We start from the raw sequence: 20,622 nt of genomic DNA on the forward strand, positions 1-20,622 counted from the left end.
TTTAACAATGTTTCAGAAAGTGGAAAGAAGTGGTGCTGAAACAGGGAAAGAAGTATTTGAAATTGAGTACTTGGATGACCAGTTGTTGGAGGACCTTCTTAACTTTGAAGAAGACAAGACCAAGAATGAATGAAATCACCAATACGACGTCCATATGCAACCTCTACCATCGAGTAAATCGAAAAAATATATTTTACTTACTAAGAAAGGTTGTTCGGTCAAATGACGAAACAGACTATTGAATTTCGTCATTATGGCTTCTGTAGTTATTAATTACAACTGTTGGGGGGACATTTATCTGTCAAAGAATATATTTCTGACGGCTCCGATGTATATGAGAATGAATTGACTTCTTCTGAAGTCAAATCTCAGCCACGCGTCGGTATTGGTTTTTGCTTTAAATATGTTTCTTGTTCGCCAGCCCCTCCCCCTCCACCCAAAAGAAGGTTCCTTTACCGAAAAAGGGTAATGTTTCATTTTAATTTTCATGTTGCTTAATCCAATTGCTGAATATGAGATGTTAGGTTGTTTAAGTCTTTATTATCATGAAGTAAATGAGTGAAATACAAGTAGCCTGCTTGCCAGAACTTAATTAAAAACCCAGAATACATAAATTCTGCATATCGTTTTTAAAAATTTATGATCAGTTGATCACCAGTACCAGTCTACTGTAATGATACTTCCCATGGCTCGAAACGCGGATATTTGCAAAGAATAAAAATTTCAATTACGCAGAAAAGGATCTACAATAAGCAACAACTTGTTGACAAACGAATCTAGCTAGTTATTGTTATTTTTACCTGGCCAATAATCCTCCTTTGTATCTAGAAGCTCCTCCAATAACTCATTGTCTAAATACTCGAACTCTATAACTTCATTTTTAGTTTCTTTTCCAGCTCTAGAAGAAACTCCTCTGCCAGAGCCAGTTCCAGATCCAGATCCAGAATCAGAACCAGAACCAGAGACATTACCATAATTAGCCCGAGAAGATGATGATGATGAAGAGAAAGAGGTGGATTGAGCATGATACTGATAGTCGTTTGGGAAGTTAAGAATGGCTAAATGACCCCGGAAAGCAAAAGCAGCTCTATCATAAGCTCGAGCCGCCTCTTCAGCAGTGTTAAAAGTGCCAAGCCACAGGCGAGCACCATTCCTTGTTGGGTCACGTATTTCAGCTGCAAACCTACCCCATGGTCTCCGACGAATTCCCCTGTAACGAACCTCTGATCTTCCATTAATCTCATTGCTCTCCATCTTCTTGTTGTTGTTCTTGGTGTTTCTGCCTCCCCTGGGTGTCTCCATGTTGTTTATGAAATAACAGCAGTGAGACAATTCGTAACGTCCAAAAAAATTTAATTAGAAAGTTGGTGGCAACTAATTATAATGGAACGCCATAGGATACATATGTATATAATGGTATAGCCACATCAGATGTAGAAAAAAAAAATTGGTCACAGCTGACGGTTGAGAAATGAGAAGTGGTTACTGGGAAACTTCTTCGCACTAAAAAGTAATAATAAGAAATACACAGGGCTTTGGATTTCTAAGTATTACATGATGAAAGAAGGAGGTCAAGTAAGACTTTGTAATGTTTGGGCCAACGAATATATAATAATTTCAGAATATTTAGTACCAGATTTGCATGATGGCAGGATGAAGTTAGCATGGAGACGATAAGATGAGAGTAGAAGGAAAAACACTCCCTTCCCTGATCCCCATTGTGTCTTTGTTGTTTGTTTAACTGTGGATATGGAGATTGCAAATAAATTTGAATTTGATGATGGGTCACATGGATTGTCATATCTATGCAATGCCAACACAAGAACAAGCGATTTATTTTGTAATTGGTAGTTTAATTTATATTTCCTCATCCTTCTGTCAATGTCTGCCATATTATTTATGAAGCAAAAGAGTTGTTCATTGAACTTTTTTCATTTATAACTTAAATAATAAGCATTTTTTCATTTATTTGGAAATAAATCTGACCACAAATTGCTTCTTCATGTCGTAAAAAGAGTCGAAGTTAACATTATTGACAAACATTGGGTACTATAGATGGACAAAATTAAAAGGTAAATTCTTAATTTTAAGACTTTTTATGTTTGATTGAAAAAACCAATTTAGTATCCAGCTTTCTATACATACAATACAATCATCAATTCCTATTATCACCACACTCCTGAACAAATGTTTTAAAACACTATATGATGTGTTCACATAAATCACTTTATTAATAACAATAGGGTATCTTTAATATTAAAAAAAAAATACAGTAATAATTTGAATTTCTCACTGTAATAAAAAGTTCATAAAAGGCAAGTTCCTTTTTAGTTTTTACATCTAAAATAAAATAAAAAATAAAAAGGGTATTTTTTAATCGAAAATAACCCATATGGTCTAAAGCGGTAGACTGTAGTAAAGCCGCAAAGTGGAGCAGCAAGGCTTTGAATGTGATGTTTGGGTTCACACGTATCAGCCCGATCTCAGCCTATCAAACCCAATATATGGATCAACCCAATTGAATCAACCCACTTTCTGTTTAACAACTCCAACAAAAATAAGATTTTTTATTGCAATGTTTTGAATTCAATCCACAATGGTATGTTAAGGTTATAGCATCCTTTTTTGAATTCCTCTCCTACCTATCATATGTTAAATTCATTTATCACTAAACAAATCCATTTTTTACTCTTTATATTCAATTTCCTTTGATTTGGGCCAAGTTTCAGGCTGCCTGTCTTCTAGCTTTTCAAAAGATTTTAAAGATATTCTAAGTAGGCCCATAAAAATAAAATGATGATTTTTTAATAATCGGATGAACTTTTACATTTTGGGTTAAATCAATATTAGATTTGGTTAAATATAAATACAAGGGACAGAGATTGTAATCAATATCAAATTGATATTCATATTTCCAAAAGAAAATGACATTAACAGACAAACGTGTGAAGATTTGATTTAATTTCTCATATAATTGTCCCACTTTAACTAGGCTAAAACTCACTATGTCATTGTCCTTGTTCATTAGACAAACATTAAGGTCCTACTTTATTATATTCTCATATTTTGATTGCTCAATTCTCTTGAATACGTCCAAATATTAAACATAGGATTTCCATCCCCAATAAATAAAATATACAAGGTGGGATTCACATTCCACATCTAGCTTGATTTAGATTAGAATGTAAAAAACAATTAAAAGAGATTTCTTGGCAAGTTCTCAAAATGGTCAAATTGGCTTCAATGATTAAGTTACTGTGGGAGTGTGCATGTATTTTGCCATTAACTTTAGTATGGGTGACATAACCAATGACCAAATTCTGATTTTGCTGACCCCACAAAAAGAAATAAGATATGATTAAGGGTTCTAATTAAACTTAATGAATTATTTGTTTAATTTGTATGATGGTCTCCTATGACTTTCAACATAGTCCGCATTTTGATAGAATCCATCACTTCCAAAAAGAAAAGGAAACATATTACCTTAATCCAATATTAAATCCTCACCGGACTTCACAAGATTTGGCTGACAACCATATCATTTCATTTTGTATTTTATTATAAGGTACCATCAATTGACAATGCAAATTCAATAGTTTTTTTTTTTTTCTTGATTTAAACTAGTGTTTAAAACCAATCTGGGTGAAACCTGGCAAAGTAGTCAGGTCTCGGGTTGACCGGTTTGAAATTTAACAAAAATACATTTGAAAATTACATGTAAATTTATATAGGTTTGAAATCTTGCAAAACACCTCAAACACCACCATCAACATTGGCAAATAGGGTCTATTCCCACAACGATAACACTTCCCATAAACATAAAAACACTCCCCTTAGCCTCCTAACCAAAACTCATCTCACTTCTCCCTAGTTCGCCTCCCCAATCGTTGACAACAACGAGCTTTTTTTGACAATATAGTTTTACGATTTTTGGTTGATTCACTGACCGAAAATCACCATCGTTGCCATTATTGCACTCACCGACCATTTCTTTTCAAAAACCCTAACATTCTAGCCTTCAATTATTCACGGATTAATGTCCTAATTTCTAGGATTTTTAATGAATAGGAAAATTTGTAACCCAACCCAATGAAAACCCCGGATCTTGATTCAACTGGCCAGGCTAGATGGGGTTTTAAAACATTGATTTAAACTATAAAACTAGAGGAATCAAGTTAAAAGTAAAAGAAGAAGAGATGCATGCATTTGATTGCTTAAAGTTAAATCTCACGAGAAAGGAAATTAATAAGCATAATTTTTGGAGAATTAATTAAGGTATGGAAATATTTTTGACACGTTGAAGTTACGAGTAAGAACGAAGTTCCAAGGAATTATGGATACGGGTTCATGCATCAAACCAAAAATATTTCATATTCCAAGGCCCCATTAACATCACAACTTGCAACTTGGCGTTGGCCCTCCACTAAAATCCCATTGGATTATCAAACTAATTCTTGCTCACCTAATTCTCCCTATTTTTCAATTTTTTATTCTTACCCCCACTTCTTACAATGATGCAATTTTAATAATATATATATATAAATATATATATATATATCCTTTAATTGCAATAGCAGAATAATACATAAATATCTTAAAACATTATTATTGTTTATTACGAATTTACGATATTCTTAAAGTTTGGTTGAGTGGTTGGAAATATTCATAAATTTTTTTTTCATAATTTTTAGTATTACACAATTTTATTTTATTTTATTTTTATAATCAAGGTGTTCAAGCTCGTCTGCTCGCACTTCAACTAATTCTTGAAACTCATTAAACACCCAATAAATCCAATGTTACAAGTAAAACACAAATGTGATAAGTCATAAGTGATTACATGGTGATAGGTAACCTGAAGGTGGTTTGAACTTAGAAAGTCAATGAAAAGAGTAAACATTTTTAATCACCCGGTTAATTACATGATCAATATATCCATTAATATAAATGATTGAGAAATAAATCAATTAACAAGAAAAAGTTTGATAAAACCTCTATTTTCATTGATTTACTTCTATTGGTACATGGTATTAGGATAATTACACATTCTTAAGATTCATCCTGATCTTTAAACATGGTAATTACCCACTAATCCAAAGATACAATAAAATAATTCCCAATTATGAAATTAATAACTATTCTACATGGTCAGATTTCCAAAATTAGGATGAGGTTATAATTAAATAAAGGAATACAATAAAAATGATTAATTTAGTGAAGATATATTGAGGAAACAAGTTGTGTATTTTTATATACAAGTGGATGATTAAAATATTTGGAATTGAAAGTCTACCTACTTACGTATGAAATTTAAATAACAACAATGTTTTGGTTTTTGTTTTAGTCTTACCAAAAATTCAAAAATAAAGAATGCAAAATTAGTAAGGGTGGAGTCATTGATGATGGCTCGTAATAAAGAAAGGTCCGTAATAAAAATATAATGAGGTGATCCTAAAACTGGACAAGTACAATGAATGTTGAATGAGTGTATTTAGTAATTAGTCAAAATTCCAATGACTGATTTTTTATCAGAGTATGGACTGCCTACGTAAGTTTTATGAATATTTCTTTGATTATATACACTAACGTCTTGCTGTATTTTAAATTATATAAACATCATTCATAATTTTATCTAGATATTTAAGATCTTGAATCAGATCAGGAGACCCGAATTGCGCCGGCCCTGCTTCTCATCAATTAACTAGAATTGTGTTTTTATTTTTAAACACAAAAGAAACAGAATAACCACTTTGAAATATGGAAAGAGTTTCAAAGGGAGTGATGGATTTACTACTGCGTGTTGAATCAAAGTGTCATAAATTGGTAACCGTTTTCGTTTGATTTTCAAACATTGGTTTGGACCTGTAATTGTAAATTCAAATTTTCTTCAAGGCCTGTATCTGGACTGCTTCACTTGCCATCAAACAACGACACTTCAAGTCTTTACCTCGTTGTCATTTCACAAGAAACCAAAGCTTTAATTGCTGCATGCGTGCTCTATCCTTTTCTGGACTCATCCCAGCTAAAATTCATACGCACTAACAATCATAATTGCATTTTTTATTTTTAATTAATCATTTTTCGAAAATTTCAATCTCATTTACCAGAGGTGAATCATGAAATTGATGAACATTACCAGAGAGTAATAATGGCTCATTGCATTCCTGCTTGTTGCTGGGGATTGGACAACACATTTAACCTGTAACACTATTAAGGCTGCTTTTACTGTCGTTTAACACATAAAATTTAATAATTCAATTTATTAATTTCATCTATAACCAAATACAATACAATATAATATATAACACGTATAATAATACCAACCTACTCCAATTCAATCCCCACAAGTCAAATGTATTTTATAAAATAAAAAGAAAAATATAATTCATTCCATATAATGCGTTTCTGTTGTGAGATTCGTGTGATGTGTTGTAACTGTTTTTTTTTTTATTATTATGATTAGGGTGTCTGAGCTAACTTTTGCATATCTCAAGTGATTCTCTGAGACCTTAAAACTATCAACCAAATAAAAATTCTAATAACTATTTATATTAGTATCTGGTAAAAAATTTAAACTTAAAATTTTTTGAATAATACATTCAAAAGTTCTTATCGTACCGTTTAACCATTCATAAATGTTTCCTCTATTTTACGACACTTTGACCTTACTCAAACTTAGAGGTTTTTATGTTGAATTCGCGGAAAAATGATATCTTAACTAATTTAACTATTAACTGATGTATACAGTTATGTTAAATAAAAAAAATAAAAAATAAAAAGATTTAATGGTTACTGCAACTGTCGTCTTCAATGTCTTAATTACCAGGAAAAGATCACCGAGGTTTAGTAAAATAGTGCCACGTGGAAAAGAAGAACGTCATCAAATGGAGTCATAGTGATCCGTAAGTGGGCCAAAGGGCGCCGCCGTACGTCATTCACTCACGTGCCTAAACGCTTTATTATGTGGTCCTCAAAATAATACCCGAATTAAATTTATATCCCAACAATTTGAGACATCCTCCTTGACCGATAACTAAACCTTTCAATTCTCTTTTGGTTTTATCCTCCATTCTTATTTTAATCTATAATTTCTTTATTATTTTTATTTCAACTCTCTCTTTTCTTCGGGTATATAAACACGTTTGGCTAATCAATTTCATCTTAGAACAGCAACACAGTTGCCGCACTTTACCAACAAATCCATCGACAAAACTTGAAATTTTATCCTACATGGAATCTTGTTTCTTTGATTACCCAACTCCTGAATTTTCCCCACAATCATCCTTTGCTTCTTCATCGCTTGAACCTTTTTCTTGGGATAACCTTCTTTTCACTCATAATTCTCTTCCTTTTAATATTCATGACCCCGGCGAAATGTTGTTTCTTGACGTTCCAGCTGAAGGAACTAAAGAATCAATTTCCGACTCCAATAATTCCGGCGATGGAGTTAATAACAAAGAAGATCACGAGGTGACTTCAACTGCGCCCAGAGTTGAAGAGTCTTCTTCCTCAAACTCAAACTCCAAGAAGGAGAAGGCTTATAGAGGCGTTAGAAAGAGGCCATGGGGGAAATACGCAGCGGAGATAAGGGACTCAACGAGAAATGGAGTGAGAGTTTGGTTAGGCACCTTTGATTGTGCGGAGGCGGCGGCTTTAGCTTATGACCAAGCAGCATTTTCAATGCGTGGTTCATTAGCTACCCTTAATTTTCCGATTGACATGGTAAAAGAATCACTTCATGAAATGAAGTACCGTTGTGAGGAAGGTTGCTCGCCGGTTGTGGCTCTAAAAAGACGACACTCGATGAGAAAGAAATCATCATCATCAAGTAAGAAAAGTTGTAAAAATAGGACAGAAGTTGTAGGGTCACAAAATGTGGTGGTGCTTGAAGATTTAGGAGCTGATTATCTTGAACAACTTTTGAGCTCATGTGAAAGTGGTGCTTCTCCTAATTGGTGAAGCATCATCATCAGTGCACTAGATTCCTTTGGTTTATTTTTAATTAGTATTTATCTGTTTTTAAACTATTGACGGTGTCTTGGTGGGGTTAGACCAATCTGGTTTTAATGTATTACCCATTTTTTTCTTATTTCTTCATGTGTTTGTTTTTTTGTAAAGTTTCAAAAGCAAAGGTGTATAAAAAGTTGCACTGTCTTGTCTAACTCCATTATTGCAGTCTATAATAAATATTAAAATATTGAACTCTTTTTGGCCGACTTAAGATTTGTCAATGATCTGGGTTTGCTGAACAACAAACCAGAATTTGTCACATTTGATCGATTATATTGCTTTACAAGTTATATAAACAAGTTGGCCTTAAACAATGAATTATTTTGTGTCAGAGTTTGAGCTAGCAAGAGAGGCGGAGAGGATCAGAGAGAGAGAGATAATTGAGACTGCCGGAGGCCCGGAGTATGCTAGGAGAAGAATACAAATTCTGGGTATATTGTATTGTCATTCTGGACACTACTGTATTTATACAAGAAAAGAATAAGCAATAAGGAAATACAATATTGTGTCATAATGTTGTGATCATAGTAAATTAGGAAATAATCAAAGGGAATATTTAGGGGTGAGTGGTTCCGAGTACCCTGCATTTTTCGGGGGAATCAAAACCAGACAGTGTAAATTCCTAAAAAAAGGAATCGGAACCAGAACCACACAGTGCAGGTTCTGAAATTCAAGGAACCGGAACCTAAAACGCAGGTTCCGGTTCCTTTCCCGGGTACCCTATAAAAAATTAATTACCCCTCTATTAGTTTAAAAAAATGATAAAAATACCTTAAAAGTTTACAAATACACCCCTAACAAATTTTGATTACTCATTCATTTGTGTCTAATGTGACTCATAAATCCTCTAATCTCTCGGCAACACTTGAATTCAATCTATTCATCACAATTCACATAAAATTCCTCAATCAAAACCAAAACACAAACAATTAATTAAATTAATTAAACAATCATACTATAAATCTATAATTTAATATTATAATTAATTAAGTTTATAATCATTTAATTAAGTATTGTACTAATGTTTATAATAGAATATTATAATTAATAAGTAATCATACTATAAATCTATAATGTAATGGTATAATTAATTAAATTTTTAATAATTTAATTAAGTAAATTACTAATATTTATAATGTAATATTATAAATTTATAATTAATTAAGTAATCATTTAACTATGTAATGTTATTATTAATTAAGTAATTATTTAATTATAATATAATGTTTTAATTAATTAAATTTCTAATCATTTAATTAAGTATTGTACTAATGTTTATAATAGAATGTTATAATTAATAAAGTAATCATTTGTTTATAACGTAATATTATAATTAATTAAGTAATCATATTATAAATTTATAATGTAATGTTTTAATTAATTAAATTTCTAATCATTTAATTAAGTATTGTACTAATGTTTATAATAGAATGTTATAATTAATTAAATAATCGTATTATAAATTTATAATGTAATGCTATAATTAATTAAATTTTTAATAATTGAATTAGGTATTGTACTAATGTAGTAAATTACTAATGTTTATAATATAATATCATAATTAATTAAGTAATCATTTCATTATGTAATATTATAATTAATTATGTAATCATACTATAATGTAATATTATAATAAATTAAGTAATCATACTATAAATCTTTAATATAATATTATAATTAATTAAATTTCTAATAATTTAATTAAATATTGTACTAATGTTTATAATGGAATGTTAGAATTAATTAAGTGATTATTTGTTTATAACGTAATATTATAATTAATTAAGTAATCATACTATAAATTTATAATATAATGTTATAATTAATTAAATTTCTAATAATTTAATTAAGTATTATACTAATGTAATAAATTACTAATGTTTATAATATAATGTCATAATTAATCAAGTAATCATTTAATTATGTAATGTTATAATTAATTATGTGATCATACTATAAATGTAATATTATAATGAATTAAGTAATCATACTATAAATCTTTAATGTAATATTATAATTAATTAAATTTTTAATCATTTAATTAAGTATTATACTAATGTTTATAATGGAATGTTATAATTAATTAAGTAATCATTTATTTATAATGTAATATTATAATTAATTCAATTTCTAATTATTTAATTAAGTAATGTACTAAATTACTAATGTAATGTTATAAACTTATAATTAACTAAGTAATCATTTAACCATATTAAGTAATCATTTAACTAGTAATGTATTAATGTTTATCAATTTATTTTATATAATTAATTAATTAATACTAATTAATTACAGATATATTTAGAACTTGATAATTGAAGTAAATAACTAAATATTATATTATTATTCAATCAAATATACTATTTTATTCAAAAATAATTCTTTTAATTGGTCATAATTCCAATTATACACTTAATTAATCAAAACTTTAATATTAATATATTAAAGTTTTTTATATGGTGTAGTTTATATGTAATAAGTATAATTGTATATTTATTTAATTAGGTTATTGTAAAAATTTAATTTTTTAATATGTAAAATTATATGGACCCCCCATTCTTCACATATATTTTATTTCAACCCAGGTTTCAAAACAGGGTACCCGCTGTAGGTTCCAAGCCAAGTACCTACTGCAAGTTCTTTTTTCTAGGTTTCGGTTCTGATTTTGGTTCCTCCACATGTAGGAATCAAAACTGGAACTGCATAGTGTCAGTTCCAAAAAAATGGAATTGGAACCTACCCGCACAGTTTCGGTTCGGGTAGGTTCCGATTTCGGTTCTACCTACAGGTTCTGGTTCTATCCGCTACATGTGCTCACCCCTAGGAATATTTGATATAATGATCAAATATTAGCATTCCATATTTCATCACTCCCCTTCAAGCTTGTGGTTTGTATACGTCCAAAACATTAAGCTTATGTAGTAGATATGAATGATGTCTGCTGCATAAAGGCTTTGTGAAGATGTCTGTTGGTTGCTCTGTAGTGCGGATGTGCAAAGTCTTGATCATCCCCTTTTGAATCTTTTCTCTAATGAAATAACAATCGATCTCTACTTGTTTGTTTCTCTCATGAAAAATTAGATTTGCAGCAATATCATTTGTAGCCTTATTATCGTAGTATAGAGTGACTGGTTCTTTAACTTGTACCTTAAGGTCCTTCAGAAATCCAAGGATCCAAGCAATTTCACATGTGGTTTTAGCCATAGCTATATATTCTGCTTCTGCTGATGAAAGAGAAATTGTTGACTGCTTCTTCTTTTTTTTTCCAAAATATGAGGGATCCTCTAAGTTTGATGCAAAAATCGGTGAGGGACTTTCTTGTCATAGGGCAAGTACCCCAATCTGAATCACAATAAGCTGTTAGATCCAGATTCCCATCCCGTGGTAAAAGAAGTCCTAGACCAAGACATCCTTTCAAGTATCTTAGAACCTTCAATGCTTCATTTTATGTGGGATTATTTTGGTTTGTGCATGAATTGGCTGAGAATGTGGATTGCATAACTTATGTCGGGTCGTGTCATTGTAAGATAGATCAGTCGACCCACGAGCCTTTGGTAGTGTGATGGCTCCTCAAGGGTTGGATCAACTTCTGAGGATGATACTCCACTATCGTATTCTTGGGTAATGAGCTTGGTATTTTGTTCAACAAGAATAGCACTTGGTTTGCAGGCTGATAATCTTGAGTCTGAAATGAGTTGTAAGACATATTTTCGCTGACTAAGGGATATGCCAGCAGGAGATCTGGCAATTTCAATACCCAAAAAATATTTGGGCTCCCATAGATCTTTAATACGGATATTTCTGTTGAGATGCTCTTTTAAGTTACTAATGGCTACCTTATCATTTGTTGTGATAAAAATATCATCAACATAGATGATAAGAGCAATAAAAATTTTACCTCGGTGCTAGGAGAAAAGAGCATAATCATGTTTGGACTGATTAAATCCTATGCCTGTGAGTGCCTCTGTGAACTTTTCATTCCACTATTGGGATGCTTGTTTCAAGCCATAAAGGGATTTTTGCAGACAACACACAGTATCCTCCCCTTGTCTGCGAATGCCTAGAGGCAAGTCCATATAGATTCCTCATGAAGATCCCCATAAAGGAATGCATTGTGGACATCCATTTGATGTAGAGACCACCCGCAAACAGTGGCAATAGACAAGAAAGCACGGACAGTAACATGCTTAGCATCCGGGGAAAATGTTTCCTAGCAACCAAAACCCTCATGTTGAGTAAAACCTTTAGCAACTAGATGGGCTTTGTAGCGTTCAATGAAACCATCAGCACGGTACTTAATTTTGCATACCCACTTACAGCCAATGGGTTTACAATGAGTAGGACAGGGCACCAAGTCCCATGTATGATTCTGAGCAAGGGCATTAAGTGCCAATGAAAATGCTAGACAACTTTAGAATAGCAAGATGGTTCCCGGTCAGTAGATATTTGGCTAACACATATCCTATGGGTAGAAGATATTATGTCAAAAGTAACATAGTTGGAGGTGGGATAAGTGGTACCTGAGGAATCTAGGATAGAAGGACAAACATAATTAGCCGTCCAAACAGGTGGCCGAGTAAGATGAGAGGATCGTCTAGGAGGGGCCGAAGCTGGTGACATATCTTGGGAGTCAAGAGAAGTACCAATGTCTACAGAATCAGAAGAATCTACTGAATCTTTATCAGTAGGTGAATCAGTAGCCGGAGTTGGTGAAGGAGGAGAGTCTGAAAATGGTGTACTAGTCTCCTTGGCACGTAGCAAAATATAGCGAGGTGCGGAAGAAGAAAAATCATCATCCAGGAATGGTGGAGATGGGGAACTGGGAGCTTCATCGGTTTCCTTGAAAAGGAATGTGTCTTCATGAAATATAACATCCTTGGAAACAAAAAAACTTGTTATGGACCGAATCATATAAGCGGTATCCCTTTTGTAACAAAGGATATCCCATAAAAATGCACCTTGTGGACCGTGGCACAAATTTGCCATGAGAAGCAACAATGGTAGAGTAATAGAGACACCCAAACACTCGGAGATGATTGGTGTTAGGTGGTTTCCCAAAGAGAATGTCATAAGGGGATTTGCCACTAAGAACCCGAGTGGGCATCTGATTGATCAGGTAAGTAGTTGTGACCACACATTCATCTCAAAAACCTACAGGGCTATGAGATTGGTGTTTAAGGGCATGGGCTACAACAAGGAACAACTAGAGTTAAAAAAATTCCTAGCATTATTAGTTCGGATACGTTGAACTGAAGTATGGAATTGGGTTTAGACCATGGGGGAAATTTTTAATGTGGGCAAGTGCTTGGGTTTTTGATTGCATGAGGAATACCCATGTCCAGCGAGAGAAATCGTCAACAATTGTAAGAAAGAATCTAGAGCCATCATGGTTGGGTGTGTGGTAAGGTCCCAAATATGTCTAGGTGAATAAGGGAAAACAGATGTGTAGTAGTGGAGGTGCTATTTGGGAAATTGTTACGGGACTATTTTGCAAGTGGACAAATTGGACATTGCAGGTGAGAAATAGATCCACTATGAACTAATCGTTGATGAAAAAGAAATGATTTTTTATTAATGTTTGTATTACACTAAGAAGTTTTATTTGTAATACAAGAAGATGATTGTGAAAAATCCCTAGCATTGGTCCAATAGTATAAACCATGGAGAACTTTACCCAAGCCGATTATTGTCCCAGTTGAAGGGTCTTGAAATTCACATTTAGTGGGGAGAAATTTCAGAAAACAACTGTTAATAATGCAAAGTTTTGAGACAAAGATAAGGTTGAAATGAAAAGCAGAGACAAATAGAACATTCTTAAAGACTAGGTATTCATTTACGTGGACCGTGCCTATGTGAGTAGCTGGGGCAATGTTTCCATTTGGCATGCAGACGGAAGTGGTTGATTTAACAGGAATATGCCCAGGGGAAAAATATTTTGGATTGCAAATAATGTGGTCACTAGCTCCTGAATCAATTATGCAGACATCATTTTTAATGGAGTTGAGACAAAATGATGTACCTGCATAGGATGCCGAATTTGCTTGGGGAACCTGATTCAGAATCTGAAGGATGTGATTGTCTTGTTCTGTGCTAATCATAGGTGTGGAATTCTAACCCTCGGTAGTGGTAGTTTGAAAAATTGATGGCTGCCTACTTTTATCCTTGGAGGTCGTGTTAGGATACCCGTGAAATTTTTAGCACTTGTCCCGAGTATGATTTCTGTGTTTGCAATATTCACAATACAATTTTCCCTTACCAAATTTGGAGGAACCAAGCCCATAAGATCCAGACCCATTTTGCCCATAAGTGCCAGGCCCATTCTGCCCTGTTAGCCCATGCCTATTAGTGTGTGACGTGGCATTGTGTGGGTTGTTGGATGATTGCAAGTTGGCAATCAGTTGTGGACCATCGGATTTGATAGAGTCATCTTGGCCGCTGGATCTCCCATATAAAAGCTCACGTTTTGTGTCAAGTGGCGTGAACCCTAGTCTCTCTCCAGATCCAATTATCCCACCTTTTACAAAGACAAAGGCGACTGGTTCATGGCGAGAATTCTCTAGCATGTTGCTAATCCAAGTGCGAAGTAACATGTTGCAACGGTTCCAATGGCGGATGAGATGTGGTTCAGTGGGTGTGGGAACATTGCCGTCGAGAAACCCCTATTTGTCGTTTACTATCGTCGCTCGCCGGAAATCTGGTGCCAATGTGGCATAGTTTTCTAAGTTAGTGAGCGTTTGTTTGACGATAACGAGTTCTAGGCAATCGGAAGCCAGCGTGTATAACACATCATCGGGTTCCGGTCGATGATGGGTGGTTGGGATGAATTGGAAGGTGTATGGGTGAGATTGACCCGGATTCTAACCCGGGAAAACAAATGGGTAAGGATTTGGACCCGTTTGTTGATTTGGATAGGTTTGACCCTGATTATAACCTGGGAAATGAAATGGGTATGTGTTTGGATTTGGGCCAATTTGTTGGTTGGGGCTTTGTGTTGTTGAGGGTTGGGTCAGGCCTGATGAGGTTGAGGTTTGGTTAGTTTGGGCTGGATTTTCTGTGGGCTGATCTTGGTCTTTTGGTTGTGCGCTGGTCAAGCCTGGTTCAAATTCTGGAGTGGTCATGTGTGGTAGTGTTTGGTTATTCTAATGGGATTTTTTGTGATTGCAGGAAAGGAGAAAGAAGCGAAAGCTGACTTAGAAGAGATGCTCTGATACCATGTCAGAGTTTGAGCTAGCAAGAGAGGCAGAGAGGATCAGAAAGAGAGAGATAATTAAGACTGCCGGAGTATGCTAGGAGAAGAAGAGAAATTATGTGTGTATTGTATTGTCATTCTGTAAGGAAACACAATATTGCGTCATAATGTTGTGATCACAGTAAATTAGGAAATAATGAAAGGGAATATTTGATATAATGATCAAATATTAGCGTTCCATGTTTCATCATTTTCTTCTCACTGATATTTCCTAGTATTAATTTGACATAGTTGAATATCAGTTCACATTATCAATGGAAAAAATTGAAGTTCATTAAACTATGTATAATCTGGTATAAAACAATGGGATATTCCTTAAAGACTTTGATTCTCCTGTATGCGTCAAAAACATGTTTTTACTTGTGTAGGCAGGTGTACGTAAATTGTCAAACATCAACCTTTGTGAGTAAAGTTATTGTTGTCCGTCTCACCAACTTAAGTGTGCATGCAGGTGGTTAATTTTATTAATCAAAATAACTACCATTTCCTCTTATATTGTACTGTACTAGATTATGCCGCACGAGCATTGCACATGCTAGTACTTTCATTATACCAATTTAGGAATTCATAATATCCTTTTCATTCGTTTATTAGAAGTCTTAAGAGAACTAAAAATCTAATTGCTCATTGATTAATATTTTATGTAAGAATATAACATGAATGTTTCTCTCTTTTCCCCGTCTTAATTAAATTATAAAGTGCTCAAATTGACCGTCTTATGTTTCTCTTTCTCTCTGGATTATGTTTTAGATATTGATTTACCTTTTATATGTTAAAAAAAGCTTTGTATTTCAATTGTGGTCCTTGTAACATCGGAACGAATATTCTAATATTTAAAATATAAATATAATTAACTCTATTTATAATATTGCCTATTGAGATTATTAATGTTTATTTATTTTTTAATAGTTTATAGTCCTAGATTAGAGCAGCATTATCAATAGATTACCTAGTTTAATGTTGGTGGGTATCACGGTAGGGTTAGATATTTGCATTAATTGTATTTGTATACATGTAACTGATCAACTATTGCAGTTTATACTATGATTGATGTTGATAAACTACAAATGTACGTTTTTAATATTGTTTTGCCGGCTTAATAATGTCAATGATCAAACATTATATATACATAATAAAAGTATCCCTATACCAAGCATGTTTCACTAATTTGTTCTCATTCAAACACATAAATATATATCCTAGTATTTGACAACTAGCTCCAACATTGTTATCATTAAATGGTACAAATTTAAACTCTCATCTATCAATACTCTTCCATAAATCTAATCAAATTAAAATAAAACATAATATTGATAGTGTTATGCCTAAAAAAATCAGGGCTAATGTAAACTTACATCAGCAAGCACCAATCAGAGTTCAAGAAGAAGGTTTTGCACCGTCTAGGAGCTGTTACGTCGCCCCAAGACAAAGAGGATACGACTATTATCAACCTAGTAGATTCAGGTTTTGTCTATGAATGAATGGGGACCGCATACTTGTCCAAGCCCCAAATAATTTGAAGATATTTTCTAAGTTTTCAGCCAATAAGAGACAAGGAAATATTTGCACGACACCTACCCACTTGTAGATTTGTAATCATTACCTTGAATTCAACAATTATAAATAGAGGACTCCCCCTCTCAAATTTGGGATCGATCGATCTCTGATTTTCATAACAATCAATAGCAAAGGCAACTCACGAGAAAGAGACTGACTTATTATTCTCTCTTAATACATAGTCATTGTACCTCTGTTCGTTGTTCGCTGCACGCGACCTCTTATAACACATTTATATAAAAGAAACAGTGGATGTAAGAGTCATTTTAAGCATCCGAATCACTATAAAATTCTCATTGTCTTATTTATCATTAAGTCTTTGCTCTTTTTTATAACCTTGTTCTAACTCACAAATTAATCTCGTGTAACTTCTAAGATCTGCTTAGCATTTTACACGTGCGAGGTCGTTGATGTCAAAATCAAACATCAACAGATAGTGGTTTGTTTATATTCCTTAATGATGACTTCATGAAAAATTAATTATAATAAAGGGTGTATTTCTTGTTGTTCAGCTAACAAGCTCTAGGTAAAACAGCAAACATCCTAAGTCATGTGTGTGTTATAATTCTCTGACCAACAATTAATTGGACATGGATTACATAAACGATGTAATGAGCATCGACTTTTCTAGAACAAATTTGAGCTGGGGAATTCAGACTTTCCTTTCTGGACTTTCCCGTGGGAGCGTCAACGTCCATAGTATGAGGTTTCCGCAGCCAATTTAGAGAGATTTCAACACCCAACTCAAGTTGCCAACTTGTATTTTAAAGGGGGAAAAAGATTGATTAATTAATTAATTAGGAACTAAAACACGAAAAAAACGGAGGAGCTTCTAGTTAGGCTGAGTAGATAGATATATATGAATTATGATAGGATTTCAAACATCCTTTCCGGTTTCTTTTCTGACCAAAGTATGCTACAATATCCCCTCCCTTTTACATTTAAAATAAGATACTACTTTGTTTGATTGAAAAAGTCTTGTTTTAGTTTAGTTTGTATGAAGTGAATTATATTATATTATATATAGATCTAGAGTTGCAGTTGCATTTGATGAATTTACGTCAAACAAAATTAATGTGGATTGAGTTTTAGTTTTACGTACGAGGAAGCCAGCTATCAGCATGATATAAGAATTATATAACTCATTTTCTATTGTATAATCTTAAGTTGATCAATAATTGTTCAACGCAACTTTTTATCCCACCTAACAAACCAAGTACTTTTTTAATTAAGTTTCAGCTCTCTTCATACTTGGAATTTGGAGTTCTTCGCCCAACCCCTCCAAGTGTTAAGATGTGGATTCCCCATATCCTTTTACATTTTGGGTTAAAATTTACATATTTTAATTGGGTTAAATCAATATTAGATTTAATTAACTATAATTATAAGGGACAGAGATTGTAATCTATATCAAATTGATATCCATATTTCCAAAAGAAAATGACATTAACAGACAAACGTGTGAAGATTTGATTTACTTTCTCATATAATTGTCTCACCTTTAACTCACATTGTCATTGTCCCTGTTCATTAGACAAACATTAAGGTCCTACTTTTTTTTATTCTCATATTTTGATTGCTCAATTCTCTTGAATATGTACAAATATTAAACATAGGATTTCCATCCCCAATAAATAAAATATACAAGGGTGGATTCACATTCCACATCTAACCTGATTTAGATTAGAATGTAAAAAACAATTAAACGAGATTCCTTGGCAAGCTCTCAAAATGGTCAAATTGTTTTCAATGATTAAGTTATTGTGGGAGTGTGCATGTAAATAACCGGCTTCAAAAACCCATCTTTTCCCTTCGGATTAAATTAATAGATTTGGAAATAAATTTCTTAACATAATCAACATAAATATTTAAAGAATTGCGTGAATTAGGTAAGAGGAGAATTTCCAATTTCCTATCGAGGACAAGTGGGCAGCCCAGATTTTTAATTGCCTGAAATTAGAAGTTTTTAATGATAAACAGTAGTCCACCTACACCGATTCTCATACCTATTGGAGTGGCCCAAGTTTATAGTCTAGCTCTTTATCAAGTTTCGTAATTAAGAATCCTTGGCCCATTACAATGCCGCCATCATCTACTTGCTAAACCCTCTTCATTTATCATCCATTGAAGTTTTACCATTGAAGACCTGAAGCCCACTAACATCCCCTTGAAGTAGGATTGTTATGAGATTAGGGTCACAATGTTTTGGAATTCCCAAGGTCAAGCTTGGATCTGGACAAGGTGGATAATAGTTAACTGATAATAATGACGCTTCACTTAGTCATGTCCGAAGTAACCAGTTTCTAGTCCCAGTCCTTCACTAATTAGCTCCAGGATCACTGAATCCAATTTCTTTACTTCAATTGAATATGCCCCTACAACCTCACTAACACAAATAAGATATGAAATAAAACATCCATCACACAGAATTTCCCCTTCATAAAAGTTATAAAACAGTAGGATTTACAGGTATCTAGTTGGCCTTTCAGGCCATTGTTGTAGGCATTCGTCTAAAGGATGACAAGGATGTCTCAAGTTCTCGCGCCAGTAGTGAATCTCTTCACGATTATAATTTACAGAACTTGCGCAAAGCCTGCAGCTTTTATTTGGATCCTCAGAATACACACTTGCCTGGTACTCTGCAGGCATCTCAAAGAACTCCTTGAAGACACTCATGGTCTCGTTTATTAGTTTCTCTGGAACTCCATGGTTCGTGACCTGGTTTCCAGAATGAAATAAATTTATAAAAAAAAAAAAAAAATCATTCTTATAAAAAAAGCAGAATCAGTTTGAGAAACTTGTGAGAGAAAGACGTGTGAACCTGGAAAAATCCGAACTCTTTGCTGGCCTTCAATATTTGCTGAATTGTATCAGTTCGATTATGACCTACTGCTTGACTTAAATCAATGACAGGAATGGTATTGCATAAAGGAACAATGGACTTTCCAGGTCTTGTTTCAGGTGGAAATATGTAATTCTCAGGCAAGGATTCATCTTTATACCACATTGAAACGAGCTTCTCCATGGCTCCACTATAGAGACTGAATCTTCTAAGAGATTTTCTTCCGAATATAGTGTGGCCTTATGTAAATCTATGAAAAATAGTTGTTTATTATTAGTACAAATAATAAAGTTAAACATTGGCTTTGGAATTGCTTGCAAACTGAGATATATAAATGGTATATAGGTCAGTTCTTTTATTAAGTTTTGCCGGCTAATCTAAAATTATTAATGTTTAATAGAGTTTACTTTGTAATTAGCAACATTGTCAATCACAAGTTGCTACCATGACTATGACTGCTGAACTATCTCTAATTTCAAAACTAATAATTCGAGTAATATAAATTTATCTAACTTTTATATGTATTTGGATGTTTTGTATTAACTTCTTTTTCACTTCATTTTACATTTTCCTTTTATAGGAACCAAATTTGGTTTGTGTTTTGGATTTGTACTTTGCAGTAATCGGCTTAAGTAAAAGGAGTGCAGGCCCAAACCCGGAAAATGGAAAAACAAATTAGCGAAAAAAGGAGAAACCTAAAATCAAAAGTCATTTGCCCCTTTTCCCCCTTCTGAGGCATATTGGTTGCCTGTACAAGGAGGAGTGGTCCATGTAATTAGACACAACTTAGAGGGGAAAAGGAAATAGAAACAATAATTTCTCTCATTGTACTTCTTGAACCTTTTCTCATTTTCCTCCCTTTCTCTACAACCAAACACCATCTATATTAAAGATCTCAAGATGTTTACTTTTATAAATAAGAGTTAATTACACTGACATTCTGTAATAACTACTTCCTACTCAA

The 20,622-nt window shown here is 33.2% G+C and overlaps 2 protein-coding genes and 1 pseudogene across 2 annotated transcripts; 1 reads left to right on the top strand and 2 right to left on the bottom strand.

The window, feature by feature from the left end:
- Positions 1–780: 780 nt before the first annotated feature.
- LOC116145790 (ethylene-responsive transcription factor ERF098-like) lies at positions 781–1,474 on the bottom strand. The gene has a single exon (XM_031431234.1). The coding sequence runs from the start codon at positions 1,300–1,302 to the stop codon at positions 781–783; it is 522 nt and encodes a 173-aa protein (XP_031287094.1). The 5' UTR covers positions 1,303–1,474.
- A 5,664-nt stretch (positions 1,475–7,138) lies between these two features.
- LOC116145911 (ethylene-response factor C3-like) lies at positions 7,139–8,216 on the top strand. Its single transcript, XM_031431348.1, has one exon. It carries the CDS (start codon positions 7,231–7,233, stop codon positions 7,957–7,959), a length of 729 nt encoding a protein of 242 aa, XP_031287208.1. The 5' UTR covers positions 7,139–7,230; the 3' UTR covers positions 7,960–8,216.
- Positions 8,217–18,926: 10,710 nt separating this feature from the next.
- On the bottom strand, positions 18,927–19,841 carry LOC116145800 (annotated as a pseudogene).
- Between the last annotated feature and the right edge of the window lie 781 nt (positions 19,842–20,622).

Source organism: Pistacia vera, unplaced genomic scaffold, assembly GCF_008641045.1.
Source record: "Pistacia vera cultivar Batoury unplaced genomic scaffold, PisVer_v2 Contig1145, whole genome shotgun sequence".
Lineage (NCBI taxonomy): Eukaryota > Viridiplantae > Streptophyta > Magnoliopsida > Sapindales > Anacardiaceae > Pistacia > Pistacia vera.

Bases quoted from the DNA above. Each gene is read 5' to 3' on its own strand.
- LOC116145911 (XM_031431348.1), top strand. From the start codon at position 7,231: ATGGAATCTTGTTTCTTTGATTACCCAACTCCTGAATTTTCCCCACAA.
- LOC116145790 (XM_031431234.1), bottom strand. From the start codon at position 1,302: ATGGAGACACCCAGGGGAGGCAGAAACACCAAGAACAACAACAAGAAG.